At 37.3% G+C, this 17,903-nt stretch overlaps 2 protein-coding genes across 2 annotated transcripts in view; one reads left to right on the top strand and one right to left on the bottom strand.

Moving 5' to 3' along the window:
* LOC132173588 (uncharacterized) overlaps positions 1–3,755 on the top strand; it is a 9,288-nt gene extending 5,533 nt beyond the window's left edge. The window contains exons 7-11 of the mRNA XM_059585112.1: positions 972–1,239; positions 1,348–1,415; positions 1,501–1,656; positions 1,890–2,141; positions 3,273–3,755. Of these exons, the coding sequence (XP_059441095.1) occupies positions 972–1,239; positions 1,348–1,415; positions 1,501–1,656; positions 1,890–2,141; positions 3,273–3,617 (1,089 nt within the window). The 3' untranslated portion in view covers positions 3,618–3,755. The remainder of the gene's footprint in view (positions 1–971; positions 1,240–1,347; positions 1,416–1,500; positions 1,657–1,889; positions 2,142–3,272) is intronic.
* A 7,432-nt stretch (positions 3,756–11,187) lies between these two features.
* LOC132175162 (ferric reduction oxidase 8, mitochondrial) lies at positions 11,188–14,911 on the bottom strand. Its single transcript, XM_059587009.1, has 8 exons — positions 14,663–14,911; positions 14,414–14,507; positions 14,151–14,339; positions 13,832–14,069; positions 13,192–13,519; positions 12,839–13,097; positions 11,740–12,419; positions 11,188–11,655 (listed from the first exon to the last, which is right to left on the bottom strand). The coding sequence occupies exons 1-8, from the start codon at positions 14,814–14,816 to the stop codon at positions 11,474–11,476; spliced, it is 2,124 nt and encodes a 707-aa protein (XP_059442992.1). The 5' UTR covers positions 14,817–14,911; the 3' UTR covers positions 11,188–11,473.
* Between the last annotated feature and the right edge of the window lie 2,992 nt (positions 14,912–17,903).

The raw sequence follows: 17,903 nt of genomic DNA, 5'->3' as shown, positions 1-17,903 counted from the left end.
TTTATTTCACTTCCTACCACTTTTCTACTACAAAATCCATACATTTGGATTATTCGGGAATCACCCAATTTCAAAGACCAAAAAGTCTAAACACCACAAGGCCGTATGGAAAGCTATTTCGGAAAAAAGAAAAAAAAAAAAAAAAGGTTCGAAAGTGATCATAATTTTGGACAGATCGATTTCAGATAACCTTGTTACTTGCTAGGACTAAATTATTTAGGAAACCGTATATAAAAATTATATATATAATATATATGCTTGAGCGCGTTGACGTACGTGTGCATACAGGCATGCACATACGTGGTAAATGAAACTGTCGTGCTTGTCTTTATCGATTACAGTATCCCACATGAATAGTACATGTGTACGTGTGTGGTTACTAATCCTCTTCTTTTTCTTTTTTAAAAAACATGTTTAAAAGGGCTGACAGACATCGTACCCATTTGTCGCATCCCCTGACATGTATAGGGTTTTGGCTCATCGGAATATCCCATCAATATTCGGCCACCCTCCTGGCCTTTGGAGGGACTGGCCCTAAAGGTCAAATTCATTATTTTCTTAAAATGGGTTTGGTGGCTTTGCTCTTTGAGGGTGACCAATTCACCCTTAAGAGTCATGGAAGCCGCCCTCAACCGGGTTTAACCATCTCTAAGGCTAAATCTAAACAAAATTGTAAATATTTTTAGTCTTTGGGGTGGCTCGGAAGGTCATGGGATGACTTCGGCCATCACATCCTTCAACCTAGGTAGCTGACCATCCAAATTGAATTTTATTATTATTTTAATTTTGATTTAATTTTTAAAATTTAAATAATATTTTATTATTTTTTGATTAGTAGGACACGTAGTGCTAAGTGGACCGTTGGATGAAGATGGACGGACAGGATTGCAGGATTTGAGGGGATCCTTATCCATAAATTCTGGCCTCTCAACTCCTATATATCCTCATCTATCTCTCCACTGAGTGCATAGTGTGATTTTAGATTTAGAGAGAGAGAGAGAGAGAGAGAGATGGGTGGAGGGTTGAGAGTTTTATACGCAATACTGGTGTCAGCTGTGATGCTGCTTAATGCGCAGCAAGGAATCAATGCAGCATTAACAGCAAAGACACACAGAATAATTCGTAAGGCCAACAGAAAGGGTCCTTATTTGGGGTTGGTGATTCCAAACCTATTTGAAATGAACCCTCTTCTTCTCTCTCCAAACTTCACCTCTGCTAACCTCACCATTGATTTTGCTGGTAATTATTTTTATTGTTACTCAAAACAAATTTTACGTACGTACCTACCTAAATGCTCATCATCATACTTACTATATATATATATTTCTTTCGTTTGTTCAAATTAAGGAAGGAGATTTCGGTTTGGAAGCATTGCTGAAAAGCAAGTCATCTTAGTCATGACAGGACTGAGCATGGTACTAATTTATATATTTTTCTTTCCAACATCCTTAATAATTAGCTAGCATGATGTATATATACATATACTTGTCTTGTATATAGATAAATGCAGGCATAACTACTCAGCTTTTGTTGAGCCTTTTCAACGTAGAGGGAGTAGTACATTATGGCATTGCTGGAAATGCGAACCCATCCCTCAACATAGGAGATGTTGTCATCCCTCGCTACTGGTCCCATACCGTTCTTTGGAGTTGGCAGGTATATAACAAATTACTTACTCTCACGAGATTCTCATATTTTAAAATTTGAATCTTCTTCTATTAGATCTAAGGGGTTTAAATAAATGCAAGAGTTTTAAAATGTGACAATTCAAGGACATCTGATAGGCACCGACACCTCATATCTTAGTAGAATGAGAGTGGAATGGAACTTGAGCCTTTAAAATAGGCTGTATTAATTAAGGTCAAGTAATATTGGATGTTATTGTGCAGAGGTGCGGGCTAGGGCCTGCAGATGAGCTACCCCTCGAATCAAATGGAGACTACACAAGGGAAATTGGCTACTTAAAATTTGCTAATTTTACTGTAAATACCACGCACACTAGCTCAGTTGACAACCTCTTGAACCATGTATGGTATCAACCTGAGGAAGTTTTCCCCGTAGATGGGACTCCTGAGCAAAGGGAGCATGCCTTTTGGGTCTCTGTGGATTCCCACTACTTCAATATCTCCAAAAAGCTAGAGGTAAGGTTTCCTCACGTTTCTTTTTCTTAATTTGTTTCTTGTCTCTGTATGTAGTTTTAGAACAAGTGGACAAAATGTTGCATGCCCCTACTATTTTTTAAAAAATAGTATATTCTCAAATTACGTAATTTTTGTAGTTTTTAATTAGGCATCGAAATGCTTGAAAAATGTCAAATATTAATAATGTGTACATTACAGTTGAGGGTTAAGTATAATTTCATTAATTAGGTTATTATTTTCTATGTTGTAAAAAACTTTAAGAAAAATTTTAAAATTACCCTTAAAATTTTAAATTTTACCCCTAAAATTTATGATTTTTTTATGAAATGCCCTCCCCAAAACTAAAATTTTACCCATAAATTTTTACTTCTTAAAATTTTGTCCCCCCACCCTTAAATGTTTGGTTCCCCCCTGCACACATGTTGTGCTTGCTAAAACCCCTTAACCTCATCATGTCCCCAACCTACCATGATGTTGTGATTATAGTAGGGTCTAATTTGGGGTATGTATGTTAGATTGGGCTAGCTAACTTAGTACGCAATAGATTTAAGGAATTAACTTTTCGTTTTTTTTTTTTTTCTTCTAAGTTTTGGAGCTTTTGGCATATTTGTTATTTACTTAACATTCGATATCAAAGCATGCAACACATCACATGTTCGAATTTCGGATGAGACAACCAATGGAAATGGCTACCTGGTACGTACCTAAGTGAAGTCAAAAGCATGAGTCTTGCTCAAATATTTACCTTAAAGAAATACGGTGACATATTTTATAGTTTAAACACTGGACGTTAATTTGAAATGCACAATACGTACATCATTGGAATATAATACATAGTTATTGCTATTAATTTTGTTAATTTAATAATTGGATTAGATTTTTATTCTTGAAAATAGTTATTCCACTTGAGAAATAGTGGTTAATTTTCGTCACCCAAGATCTATGCATCCATGTAAGGGTATATATATATATATATATATATATATATATTTCGAGAGGAGTAATGTTATATACTATATTTTTATCTTATAATTATTTCATAATAATGACGTGACAACTCCGACCAATTCTTAATTTTTTATTTTATTTTTTTAACGATCCATGTATGATGGATGAATGATGGATGCTCAGCACCTAAAACTAGAAGGGTGCATTAACTCAACAACTTGTCTTTCGGCGACACCGAAAGTGAGCATTGTTGAAAGAGGAACAAGTGGGAGCATTTACCTTGACAATTCCGCTTACCGGAGCTTCATTTATCATAAATTTAACGTAAGCCCGGTAGACATGGAAAGCGCGTCTGTAGCGCTTATATGTCTTCAGCAAAGGAAACCCTTCATTGCCATTAGGGCTCTCTCTGACTTGGCCGGCGGAGGCTCTGCCGATTCAAATGAGGCTGACACATTCACCACGCTCGCCGCCAATAATTCAGTCTCTGTTGTTTTGGAATTTATAAAGCAATTGTCAGCAAAATAGAAGCCTTGCCAATCTTGTGTATTTTCCTATTTTGGAATTTAACAAGCCTGTTACTATTTTCCTATGTTTTCTATATGTATTCGCAATTCGGTGATGATGCTGGAATTGTAATGAATTGATAATTATTGTTGAATTGAATGGACGAACGAATTGTTTGAAGTTTGAACAATGGAATGTAATTGTATTGTATGAATGAACGGATTATAAGTAATGGCCAATTTTGAGTACTGGGCCAACCCCTCCATCTACAATGACCTACAAACTAAGCTAATCAACACTAACATTTCATGGCAATGGCCCGATTGGGTTCCGGCAAAAGCCCGATGGGGTCCGATGGTGGTCCAACGGGGTTCCAACAGTACTGGTCTGGTGATTTGAGAATGAGAGACTCGAAATTGGAAAATGATTTACGGTTTTAAAAAAGAAAAATCATTTAATGAAAATTAAAGAAGTTTTTTTGGTCAAATCGAAAATGTTTTCTATTGACTATTATTTTTCGTTGTACAAAATACCAGAAAATATGAAAAATATTTTTTAGAAACCATTTTACAATGAAACAAACTGAGTCTAAAAAGGTCCATAAATCTAGCAGACATTCCTCACACTTAGCCCATTGAGTTGCACTTAACTATTTTATTTTTTGGCATATCCACACAAGAGGAGGGAAAGGGGGGATGAGAATTTGAACTAAAACCTTGGCTTTATGAGGCGTGGTCCCCAACCAATTTTATTTAGAGCGTGTTTGGGATTGCGTTTGAGAAATAAAACTTTTAAGTCAAAAAACATTTTTTGGCAAAAATTTCATTTTTAAGCTTTTGCCAATGCGTTTTGGCCATTTTTGGGCTTTTTGCACCCTTAAAAGCGCTTTTAATTTTTTTTTTTTACCAAACAAATACTTTCTTCTTTTTTTTCTTCAAACGAACTTTTTGAGTGTTAAACACACTTTTAGGCCTATCAAACGATGCACACCCAAACAAGCCCTTAGTGTACTTTGACGTCGGTAAGTAAGAGGCATCTTGAAAATTTAAAAAAAAAAACAAAAGAGATGTTGTAATAAACTATGTAAACCATTCTTAAGATCTTATATATGTTATTGGTAAATTGATCATTTAATCCGTCTTGAAAGGTTTGAATAAACGGTTGAACCATTCTTTAGGTGTTATAATATTATTGATCATATAATCTGTCTTATGTCTTGTATTCCAACAATTACATAAATCTCATGGTTATAGTTTATGATGGCGAAGCTATTGGCACTTTCATAAGTACATTTCATGTTCATTGATTTGCAGATCACAAACCATGAAGTGTATAAACCTACCATTAGGGGTGTTAAGTGAGCGAAGCCCTCGCGAGCGAGTTTGGGCTCGGCTCGTGTTCGACTTTATTATTAAATGAGGCGTTTTGTGAATACAAATACTGCCTCGAATATTAAACAAAGCAAGCTAGGCTTGACTCGGTTAGAGCAGCTCGTATAAGGTTCAAATTGGTAGTTGTTCACATAGTTGCTCATATTAATATTAAAAATCGATGGTTTTTTTTTTTTTTTTTTCTAATAACATCATTTTATTATAAAAAAAAATGCATATCCTCTCTCTCTGAAACTTAGTGCCTTGCTATATTGACTCATGCTACATACTCGGCTAGTCAAGCTAAGCAAATGCTCATATGCAAGCTGGTTTCTTGAGCCGTTTCATAGTACTTGAAATTTAAATTTATAATAAAAAATAAAAAAATTAAATTAATTAAATATAAGAGCTAGCTCGTGAGTTAGGGCTCGGGCTAGCTCTTATTATGAGTTCGAGCTCGGGCTCGATTTTTTGGTGCGTCCTTGAGCTCGAGTAAAATTTAAATGAACCGAGCCCAAACAAGTAAGGCTCACTCAGGCTCGGCTCATTTTCACCCCTACCTACCATTTCTCTATGGCCAAGAGTTTTAAGGGTATGTTTGGATGGAAGAGAAGGACGGTTATCCTTCTTCCCGTTCCATATATTTTTGGAGGAGAATAGGATTTGAGGGATTTCGAAGGATATCGCTCCCTCAAATCCCTTTATATATATATATATACCCTCAAACTCGATTAACGATGAGGAATAGGATACTACTTTAATATATTTTTGTTTTTATTTTATCCATAACATTGTATTAAAATTTCAACATTATACAAACAAACTTTTAAGATTTGTTTGGTACGTGGAATAACTATTTCATTACAAAAAAATAATTATCTTTATTAAGAATGGAAAAAGATGAAATAAAATAGTCTTGGTGTTAAAGATGAGGAGGGAAGAGAATGGGCAAAAATTGAAGATATCAGTCAAGCTTTTGTGCAATTCTACCAAACTTTGTACACAACTGAAGGCAATATAAGGGCAGGGGATTGCTTGGAGGGCTTGGAGGCTAGGGTGACGCCGGAGATGAATGCATGGATGTTGCGGCCGTTTGTGGTGGCAGATGTTGAGACGACTCTCTCCCAAATGCATCCATTGAAGTCCCCTGGACCTGATGGATTTGCAGCTTGCTTTTACCAAAAAGCCTGGGACACGGTTCAAAATGAGGTATGTACCGCTGTGCTTGAATTCCTTAATGGGGGTGGTTTTGATGCAGACATTAACAATACTTACATTGCACTGATTCCTAGAGTGAAAACCCTACTCATATCATTGAATTTTGCCCAATTAATCTATGTAATGTCATGTATAAACTCATTGCTAAAGTGTTAGCAAAGAGAATGAAGAAGGTGTTGGCAGATATTATATCTCCCAACCAAAGTGCATTTATCCCAGGGAGGTTGATCACAGAAAATATTCTCATTGCATTCGAGGTTCTACACACTAAGGATACTCGGAGGAAAGGGAGGGAGGGGTACATGGTGTTAAAACTGGATATAAGCAAGGCCTACGACAGGGTGGAGTGGAAATTTTTAGAAAAAGTAAAGCAGAAGATTGGCTTTGCTGACCGCTGGGTACAAATGATGATGACATGTGTTAGTACCGTAAAATATTCAGTTTTAGTCAATGGGCAGGCGTTTGGGCAGATTACCCCTTCAAGAGGACTGAGACAGGGCGATCCACTTTCACCATATTTTTTCATCTTGTGTGCAGAAGGCTTGAGTACATCATTAAATCAGGCAAAAAAGAATGGGGAATTACAGGGCTACCCATAACTCGTGGAGGCACCAAATTAAATCTCCTCTTCTTTGCAGATGATAGTCTCTTATTCTATAAGGCCAACCCTAATGAGTGGGACTGTCTCCAACAGATGTTAGAAGCATATGAGAAGGCATCAGGGGAAAAGTTGAATAGAGGAAAGACATCTATGTTCTTTAGCCGCAATACCAAACAAGAGGTAACGGGGAATATTTTGTCACTTGCTGAAGTTAATTCCACCCAAAGGAATGAAAAATACCTAGGGTTGCCAGCTCATCGGACAATCCAAGATTCGTTCCTTCTCAGGAGTTAATTGGCGCATATACGTCATAATACATGGTTGGAAAGAAAAATTTCTCTCACATGCGGGGAAAGAAGTTTTGTTGAAGGCAGTAATCCAAGCCATACCCACATACACAATGGGTGTGTTCCAATTGCCCAAGACATTATGCAATGACATTAACTCTATGATGGCAAAGTTTTGGTGGGGGCATAAGGGAAATGAGTCGAAAGTAGCTTTGATGAGTTGGAATAAAATGGGGAGAGCTAAGGAGATTGGGGGCTTGAGTTTCTGGGATTTGAAGCCTTATTAGCTAAACAAGGGTGGAGAATTGTACAAAATCCACACTCTATGGGGAATTTTCTCGACACCCCTATGGTTAAACAACCTTCATAAGTATGGCACAGTCTATGGAATGCAAGATACCTATTGAAGGTAGGCATGCGATGGAGAGTAGGGGATGGGAGGAACATCAAGATTTGGGGAGATAAATGGATACCGGTACCTACAACTTATGAAATTCAATCCCCAATCCGAGTTTTGGATCGAGAAGCAAAGATGTGTGACTTGATTGATAACGAGACTCAATGGTGGAACATCCCCTCATACAAGAAATCTTCGATCCAGAAGAAGTGGAAACAATTTGTGGTATGGCTATTTGCCCCAATACCCGAAAAGGCCTATTATGGGTTGGCAATAGGAGTGGAATATTTTCGGTAGGTAGTGAACAAGACGTAGGAGGCAGCTCAAACATAGAGTCCATGAAATCTTTATGGAAGCAAATTTGGAGAATCCAAGGGCCGAGAGTGGTAAAATGTTTCTTTTGCATGCATGTAATAACATCTTACCCACCAAGGAGAATCTATTCAAGAGGAAAATCACAGATGATCCTCTCTGCCCAATATGTTGGAAAGAAGTGGAAACCGTGGGACATGTGTTGTGGAGTTGTTCCAATGCAAGGGATGTATGGCTGGAGTTTAGTACTAAAATTCAGAAATGCACCAGTGATGAGGATGCTTTCCTTAATATCCTTGAAAAATTGTTGGGGCGGTTGGAGGAAATGGAAATAGAGAAGGTGATATACATTGCAAGACAAATTTGGTTGAGGAGAAATAAGTTGGTCTTCAGAGGTGAGTTCATCCCCTCAAAGAAAATCATTAAAATCGCTGAGGAGCAGATGAAGGCACACACACAAGCGGAGCAAGGAAAGAACACTGAAACAAGGCCACCAAAACAGTAGCAAAGTGGGCAGTGGACTACACGAGCAGTGGGGAAGGTAAAATGTAACTGGGACGCGGCAGTAGATGTACATAAGAAGACAATGGGAATTGGGATAGTAGTGCGGGATCATGCTGGTCATGTGCTAGAAATGAAGTGTGCAATAGACCCTTTATCAGTGATTGCGATTCTACAACAACAGAAGCGTTAGGGGCATGGACTGCAGTGGACCTCATTCGACAGTTGGGAGTGTTAGGTGATCTTTGGCCTATCTCAACCTCAAAAGCTGGATCAAGAGGTGAAGCTTTCCCTCACACTTATAAACTGATCACCAGCTCCTTCCACAACCGATGTGGGATAACCCCAACAATCTTCCCCTCACATATCGGGCCTTGAGTTTGAGCAGCGACAACTCGTTTCTCCTGTGGACAGTTAAGCCGAGATTTGTTGGCAAACCTAGGCTCTAATACCAATGTTGGGTGGTCTTACGCCTATCTCAACTGCAAAAACTAGCTCAAGAGGTGATGCTTTCCCTCACACTTATAAACTGACCACCAACCCCTTCCAAAACCGATGTGGGATAACCCCAACAAATTTATACGTGGAAGGAGCTAGTGGTTAGTTTATAAGTTGAGAGAAAGCCTCACCTCTTGAGCTAGCTTTTAGGGTTGAGATAGGCCCAAGACCACCTAACAATTGGTATCAGATCTTGATTGTGGATTTCTATTCGTTAAGAAGAAATGCAGTCCTTGAAGTTTGGGATTGAAAGGTTCAACGGGAGAATGAACTTTGGCTTATGGCAAATACAAGTCAAGGACATCCTAATTCAATCTGGGCTACACAGAACGTTGAGAGGTATACCCGCCTCTAGTTTTAGTGATGGTGCCGGAGAATCCGGTACTAGCGACGTAGATTGGGAGGATTTGGATCTGAGGGCGGTGTTGTGTCTCGCTAAGAACGTTCTTGCTAATATGGAAGGTACGTCAACGGCAAAAGAGCTTTGGGAGAAGCTCGAGGAGATGTATCAAATGAAGGGAACCTCTAACCGGGTGTACCTGAAGAAGCAGTTTCATACAATACGAATGACTGAGGGTGTGACTATTTCAAACCATTTGAGTGTTCTCAATGAAATCGTCTCTGAGCTCAAAGCTCTAGGAGTTAAAATGGATGATGAAGATAAGGCCTTGAGGCTTATCTTGTCTCTTCCATTTTCCAATGAACATATGAAGCCAATTTTGATTCATGGGAAAGAGAAGATTTTCTTCTCAGAAGTTACCAGCAAACTTCTGTAAGAGGAAAAAAGGCTGAGTGGTGGACATAATTCTACACTTGAGAACTAGGCGTTGGTAGTTGCAAACTGGAAGAAAAGAACTCTATGAAGGGAAATCTTGTATGCTGGGGTTGCAGGCAATCTAGACATCTTAAAAGAAATTGCCCAAAAAGAGGAGCAGGTTCGACAGAATGCTCCAAAAATGCTAATATTGTTTCTCTCATTACAGAAAGAAATGATGATGTTATTTGATAAGGGCATGTACATTCTTTGACATGACGGCTAAAAATGTCAGGATAATGGATGTGTTCTATTAGCGGGTCCACATTAGCATACGAGACATTGGTTTGGTTTTTTGATGTCGGGTATGTGGTGGAAAAGGGTGTCGATGGCTGATGAACTTCCGGGGGAACCAAACATGGAAGTTGTACCATATTTTTCGGCAGGATTTTTTCGACATGTGCCAAAAAATGAAAATTCTTGGAATAGTTTAATTCTAAGTGCATGTGCTCTTTATGGTGGAGCATGATAATTCTTGTAGAATTATTACTGTTGGTATAGACAGTGTTTTGTACGACATCCTAGGGCGTGGGGATGGGCATTGGTCAAGATGCGGACCTGAGGTCTCAGGTGGAGGTTGTGAAATTTTCGCCAAGGTGGAGATTGTTGATAATGGCTTAAATTGTCAACAAGTGTGAAGATAATTCCTAAAAAATATCAATATTTAAGTTGGTGGGCTCAAGTCCTATTTATCTATAAGAGGATAAGGTTAGTTTTAAAAGGAGTTCAAGAACAACTTGGAATTAGATTTCTGGAGAAAACGTGTGTGGGTAAACATGTGAGCCGTAATGTTTATCTTCATCATGGAAAAGACTTTGTATTCATGATGGTTTTGTTTTTCCAACAGTAATTGGATTAAAATTGTTCTCCTATTTTTCGTGATTAAGCCTCTATAAAATGACATGTAGTCCTCAGTTGAGATCACCCAGAAAATCCAAATTGGTGAGAGCACTTTGTGGCATTTACATAGTGTAGAGAGTTTTTTTTTACTGGATATTTGAGAGGGACAGTTGAGTCGGGTGTACAAGGGGTTAAGGACTTAGGTTTGAGATATTAAACTTGAGTGGTTCAAGCTTGTACCATTGTACTCAATATTTCTCAATAGTAAAGGAGACTGGATCACACCTCGTGGACATACACATATTGCCGAACCACATAAACTCTTTGTGTACTTATGTGATCTCGTTTGTTTTCTTTTCAAACTTGTCTTTCGCATAAAAGTCTAGTGGGAATTTTTATTTTATTTTATTTTATTTTATTTTTTTTGAGTCTAGTGAGAAATTGGTTGCCAACTAATTATCAATTTTCCCAACATGGCGTAAGTAATGTCATCCTTGAGGGAAACTCTCTTGAAGTGGTTCAAGCCCTACTTAGGGAGGAAAGCTGCTGGGCAAACTATGGGCACTTAATAGAAGATGCGAAGGCTATTCTCCACAGTTGTCATGCATGGGCACTAAAGGAAAAGATTTCACCTAAATGATTATGTATAAGCTATTTGTAACCCTAAAAGTTGAAATTTAGATAAGAGAACAGAATTATGTAACAAAGGGTAAGAAATCCACATCAGGAGAGTGGCCATCATTAGTGCTACTGTGACAGAAATTCACCCACTGATTCTTATGTTCTAGAAAGAGTTCCAAGTCCTTTGATGACATTCCAAGTACAAAATAGTATTAGATTAAAAATGTACATGCCCAAATTCCAGTATTTGGTAGCCTAAATGACAATCGCATAAGCAGGCAATCTAGATAGACCGTTGAAAAAACTACAGCAGATATGTTCTCATAGTGTTTTTTTTACGGCACCTAAGCCAAAGCCGTCCATGACCCCTAGCTAGTACAAGTCTCCTTACATTTGCATTATATGTTGTGATTGAGCACTAGAGGGAGAAGCTGAGGCTGTGGAAGCTGAAGCGTGGCTTCTTTTTCTTAGCACCCGTCTGGAAACCCACAGATTTCTGCTGGCATACTGATGCTACTGACTCTTTCATTGATCCAGGTCCACAGACCAAGACTCCAACATCTGATCCACCCGTTTCATTTGGAAACTTTGCAAAAATATCTGTTCAATTCACTTGTTAGAATCCATACTTCCAATCCTAAGAATATAAAGTAAAGGCATGGAAAAAGGAATACATAAAAGTACCATGAAAGTCAGGCCTTCCTACAAAATGAATTTCATGTTCCTCAAGGAAGCTCCCTGTTTCTGTGTCCATGGCTTTGCCTGGCTTTTGGGAGACTTGTGGAATGTTCTCATTCTTCAGCCTTCTCATTCTCAAAATTATTGCAAATAAACTGCTGCATGTTAAAGCTATGAGAAAGGAAGATAAGAGAAGCAGATCAACAACCCAAGATGGAGTCTTTTCTTTGGAGGCTTTAGATGTCTTCTTTTGGTTGGGAGCAAAGATATGATTCAAACAAATAAGAGAAACAAGAAACATGATGCAGCAGAATCCAGCCAAGGCAGCAATCCGAAGGAAACTTTCGAGTCCATATATTGCATGATTCGAACATTTTGTGCTGAAGTGTACTGTTTGAATCTGCGATGAGTCGCTTAGAAATTCTCTTACTGTTGGATTAGATTGCCCTTCTTGGGTCACAAAAATTTTCAGTTTTAGATGCAGTCCTTCACTTGAATGGTTCTGGAGAAGAGATGAGATTGAGTTCAGCAGATATATGTCCTGAGACTTTTTAACAACAAATATAAGCTGCATTCTTGTGGGGAGACCATATCTGCTGCTGTTTTGTGCTGAAGCAATTTCCTGCAAAATGCTCAGAAATGGAGTTATCCCAATTCCACCTGCTATCAGAAGCAGACTGTCATATCTGCAAAAAAAGATTTGTTATTAGAGTTGAAAATCTACCTTAAACATCTTAAATGGTATTAAGGTGCGTTACTGAGTCGCTTTCTTTACGAACTCAAATTTTACAAAGGTTTTGAGAGAGACAGAAAAAGAGAAAATTTTCTGTATATTAAAACAACTCGCGTGTGCATCCGGTGCTTCTCACCGTGCTAGAGCATACACACAAATGCAGACACCCCAAAATCGGTTGCTTTAAAGCAATAGGTGTGAGTTGAGTAGTATAAATGCCAACTTCAAAATACTCCAATTATACTAATTTTGAAAATTTTCTTTTAACAAAACATGATTTCTAGGCAATAGTGAACCGATGAGCATTTGTGAACAACTCCTATAAACAATCAAAGAAAAAGTTTTAATATATAGTATGATCATTTTCTGCACCTTAGGAAGTCAACTGAGGCAGGTCCATAAGGGCCTTCAACTGCTACTGGTATGCACTTTGTCTTATCAGCATGAGAGTGCAGCTCAGCTTGTATCAAGTCATAGAGGGAACTTGTCCACGATCCCTCACATTTAACCATAACAGACATGGAGTCATTGTCAATACTAGAGCTTGAGGTTATACTGAAGGGGTGCCATTGAGTTGTGGATATACTTTGAATCTTCATAAATATAACACTTGTGGGGTTATACTTCAAACCTGCAACGAGTAGGAAAAATTAATTGCTTTCTGTGAACTTCCAATCCTTCTCTACATGATTTTCTGGTAACTGAAAAGGGACTACAGACATTACTTGGATCCTTGGGCAGAATAAGTTCTATAGCCCTAGAAGGGAAGATTCGTGCCGAAAGAATGCAAGTTTCTGGTCTTGATTGTATGATTCGGAGTATCTTGTCAATGCCAAAGAGAAAAATCCCAGGGAAAATCATATAGAAGTGCCTATCTCCAGCATGAAATAAGAAAAATACTAGGAAGACTATGTATAGATGGTGCGTGTAATAGAAGAGTTCAAACTTTTTCCTCCTTATCTGAGGAAGAGATGTAATCCAGATTACTATCCCTGTAACAAGAGCAATCTCCCCAGCAAGGTATATCCTGCCTGTTTTCTGCCATCTCCATATCTGTTGTTCAAGAAACACAAGCCAGGGAAAAACAGTAAACAAGTTAAACTGCAATACCAAATAGTACCTAAATGGTATGTTAAAATATAAGTTAGATGATTATATTCACTCATTTCTATCTGCTCAAGTTTTTGGGATAAGTAGTGATATAATATGGTATTAAAGCAAAAGCCTTGAGATCGAACTTTGTCTTGATTATTCATCTCTCATTTCAATTAAATATTTACGTGTCAGAGCTCACTTATTAAGAAAGGGGTATTTGAGATCACATGTGAGAGTTTAAACTTTTGCAATAAGTGATGATTTGATTACCTCATCCTGGACGTGGTGGCTGACACCCCAGATGAACAAAGTGCTTGCACCATGTAAAGTGGCAAAAACAAGCATTGCTGTCCCAACCCATGTGTGGTATCTTACTGAAGCTTCAAACTGGATGCCAACCAAGCGAAATATGGCCAGCCCCCTTAAAATAGGCAGAAGCAGCAAAGCCAAGCAGGCCTCTGTTAGCAAACCAAACCGGGTTGCCACTCTTAAGTACTTGAGTTGCCATCTGAAATACAGAGGAAGCATCAATTAACATTGGTGAAATTTTTGGTTTTCAGTGTTTCAAAATATCAAGCACAGTACTTACAATTGCAGCTTCAGTGATTTAACTGGCATCAACTTCTTGAAATCATTAGAGATGCGAGCATAGAAAGTCCATGCTAAAACGAGGATAAATAGAAGCACTGCCAGAATTTCAACACCAGATAAAACACCAATAAAAGTGTTCACAACCAGTGGATTTGAGAAAGCTGCAGGTGAACTCCTTGCTGCTTGTCTGTTATCATCCATATTAATCAGGAGAAAACAAAATAAATCAATGAATGAAATTTATGGCTGTGATGTTCTTACCTGCTGGTTGGCTCCCTGGCCTTCAAATCCAAGTAAACAAGTCCAATTATAGCCAGGGCAATTACAGGAAATGTGTACACAGCAAAGTTAAGACCTGCAACATATCCACTATGAATTAGTATTTATAACATAATTCACAATCATAATTCTGTACCTTGAATGAAACCCATATAAGGGAATCAAGAAGAAATTCTTGGAAGTAGGTAAAACCCATAATATTTTTTTTTTTATGAAGTCCCAAGTATGTACCATAATATCCAAACAGAGTAGGCCTAGCTCTCTCTTCAGCTCCTTTCCATTTCCTTGTCCACAGGTCTGTCGGCTTTAGAAGCCAAATGGAAATCCAACCAGTGAATATTAGAATCATCAATATTTTGAGAACAAGAAGAATGGCCTTCGCCATGTCTGTCTGCTATAGCACGTGTGCAGATCTTGAGTTCTAGTATGAAATGGGTCACCATATATAAAGAACTTTGAAGAAAGATTGGAACCACAAGGAGAAAAAGGAGTTTTAAGATCGCCCCACCACAATTCCAAGAGTGCCCATCACTCTCATAATTTGGTAAATGATATACGGAGATCTCTGCAGTATCATTTGATGTTCAAAGTTTTCATCATTACATTCCACAATAAGATCAAGTTGACCTTCTGGCTTTAGATGTGATCAAATTTGCTTTTAGTTTGAAGGGTCACAAAGAGCTTGCCGCCCTCCCTAAAAAAATGACCTCGTCTCTTTCAAGACCAGCTAAATGTAAGTTCTTTTTGTTTTATCTTCTTTTTAGAACATGAGTAAATTTCTACTCTTCACACTCATTTCACACCGACTATATAACGCGTTTTAAGTGACTTTTTTTTTAAAAAAAAAATACAAAACAAAATAAAAATCACTTAAAACACGTCACATCAATTGATGTTTATGGGGAGAATATATTGACTTTCCCCAACCAAGTGCGAATATACATAATACATATGTCATACATATGACAGATAGCAGAAGATTCTGTTCAAGTCTGAGATATTATCGTGAGCTTAGCCTTCTGTTACAATTGCCTGTCTATATATTCTAGTAAATGGTCCCTGTATTAGAAAGTGGACTCGTGGTCCGACCACTTCTAAAGCTTTCCGTTTTACTTCTTCATCTCTATATGCTCTACTTTATTTCCTTTAGTTGGAGATAGAAACTAAGTACACCCGAAAAGACAGGGGGATTGAGAAATGGATCTTAGAGTTTCACCATTAGATGAAACAAAAATCAATGATGCAGATGACTTACTGGGCTTTCATAGTGTCAGATAGATTCTTTAGATGTCTTGATGAATTATTGAGATTGTGGGATTACTAGAAAAAGATAATCCAGTGCTTGTACAGTGTAAGTAATACTATAAAAGATAATCAAGGAAAGATAGAGCTCATTATTGAGATTGTAGGATTACTATTCTTTTATTGATTAACCGACATAGCCTATATAGAAACGCATAATAATATGAAGAGAGAGAGAAAGGAAAGAGAGAAAATAGACAAAGATTAAGATCGTTTGGCATATGGTTTACATTCACATGTTAAAGCCTTATAGGTTACATCTTTCCTTGATTGATTTGGTTTGAATATAGGGTCTGTTTAAGATTGCGGTTTTAATAAGTGTGATTTTAAAAATTGCGTATTTGAAATCGCTACTTTTAAAAATCACAAAAGTGTTTGATAAAACATGTTAAAAAGTACTTTTTTACCAAATATTTGTTATGCGAAATCGTAATTTTGGTTTGAATTCGCACTTTTTCAAATAAGCACCCCTAGCCTTCTTACTTGCTTATAAAAATTGCAGATTTCTTTTTCTTTTCTTTTTTTTCTATTTTAAATTAAGTACTTTTTAAATCGCAATGCCAAATGCCTTACATTTTGCGATATTTTTTAAAAACACAAATTATTCTTTTTGCATAATCGCAATCCTAACGCACCTTTAATTACAGCCTGCAGTCAAAGGGATGATATACTTGGCTGAGCTACCATTGAAACTGTCTTTGGTCAATTTGTTTGACAAACCATTTTTTCTTCGCTACAATGTTATTGTAGCTTACGTGGATTGATGTAGAAAAAAATAAAAATGTTAGGTACGAAAAATTAGTATGAAAAAAACGTGAGAATGTTGATTTAAACCAAATTTGTGTTGAATCTTATCTCACCTCATCTCTCATCTTGACATGGGCGCATTCACTGCAAAAGCCGTATTCCTGAAGCAGCATTTACACAATAAACCTCAACCATAAAGAGAGACGAAAAAGTTCATGACACATGCTACATAAATTTTTGGATGAGTTAACTATTTTTTTTAGTTCTTGGGATTTGACACGAAATTAAATAAATCTCTCGGTTCTCAAAAGTATCACAAATAGTACATATAAATAATTTATAAACACATTTGGTTTTTCCGTTCATATTTCATTCAAAAACTTAATGGTCCGCCACATTAAACTTATCTACAATCATCGCGTATCCCATATGCTTCAATGGTATTACTTAAATTTTTTTTTTAAAAAAAAAAAGTTGATAACTTTTTTAATCTTTATTGTTGTAAGGATCGAAATATTCATTGTTTAAGAACTTGGGGTCTAAACTTATGTTTCACATGGATGAATACATATGACATGCATGATGCATGTGAGGAGAGAGAGTACAAATAATCAGCATGGGGCATCTCATCAACAAGATCGATCAAAGTGCAGAGAAGTTTTTTCAATTTTAATTACATTACAGGCGAGAAATAAACAAACAAGCAGGTCATTTTCTAATATAAGAAAAACAGAAATTAGGATAATATGCAGGAATTTCGTTCACGAAATGATGATGATGAGATGACATGAAACGACCAGGACATCATTAGACCTCAAATTAATCTATCTCCTATGCCCCCGAGTGCTCTTGGTCAAAGGTAGATAGATGTGAACCACCCCTTAATATTTTTCGACTATTATATTAGATGATTCATCGTTCGATCTATTATAAAACCTTTTGACTCCGGCCTCTTACTGCATCTCACTACAAAATCCATACATTTGGATTATTCGGGAATCACCTAATTTCAAAGACCAAAAAGTCTAAACACCACAAGGTATGGAAAGCTATTTAAAAAAAAAAAAAAATTACAAAAAATTCGAAAGTGACCACACTTTTGGACAGATTTCAGATAACATTATTACTTTCTAGGACTAAATTATTGAGGAAACTATATATATATATATATATATATATATATATATGTTGAGTATTTAAGTCATCTGCAAAAAATTTTACTTGCCGTTCGGTGAAAATTGTACTTCAAGGTGGCCCATGCGGCTGGCCTGCCTAGATAGCTTCACCAATGACATGTGTCTCTAAGAGCCTACTAGGCCTCTACTATAGGTTGGCAATCGGGCAACGGGCGTACATGTTGCTTCTAGCCTGAATTCTGACTTAAAAACGTTCAGTCATAATTCAGCGCACGATAGTTTTGTGT

Source organism: Corylus avellana, chromosome ca3 (assembly GCF_901000735.1).
Source record: "Corylus avellana chromosome ca3, CavTom2PMs-1.0".
Classification (NCBI taxonomy): Eukaryota; Viridiplantae; Streptophyta; class Magnoliopsida; order Fagales; family Betulaceae; genus Corylus; species Corylus avellana.
This window is presented reverse-complemented; position numbering and strand designations above follow the sequence as displayed.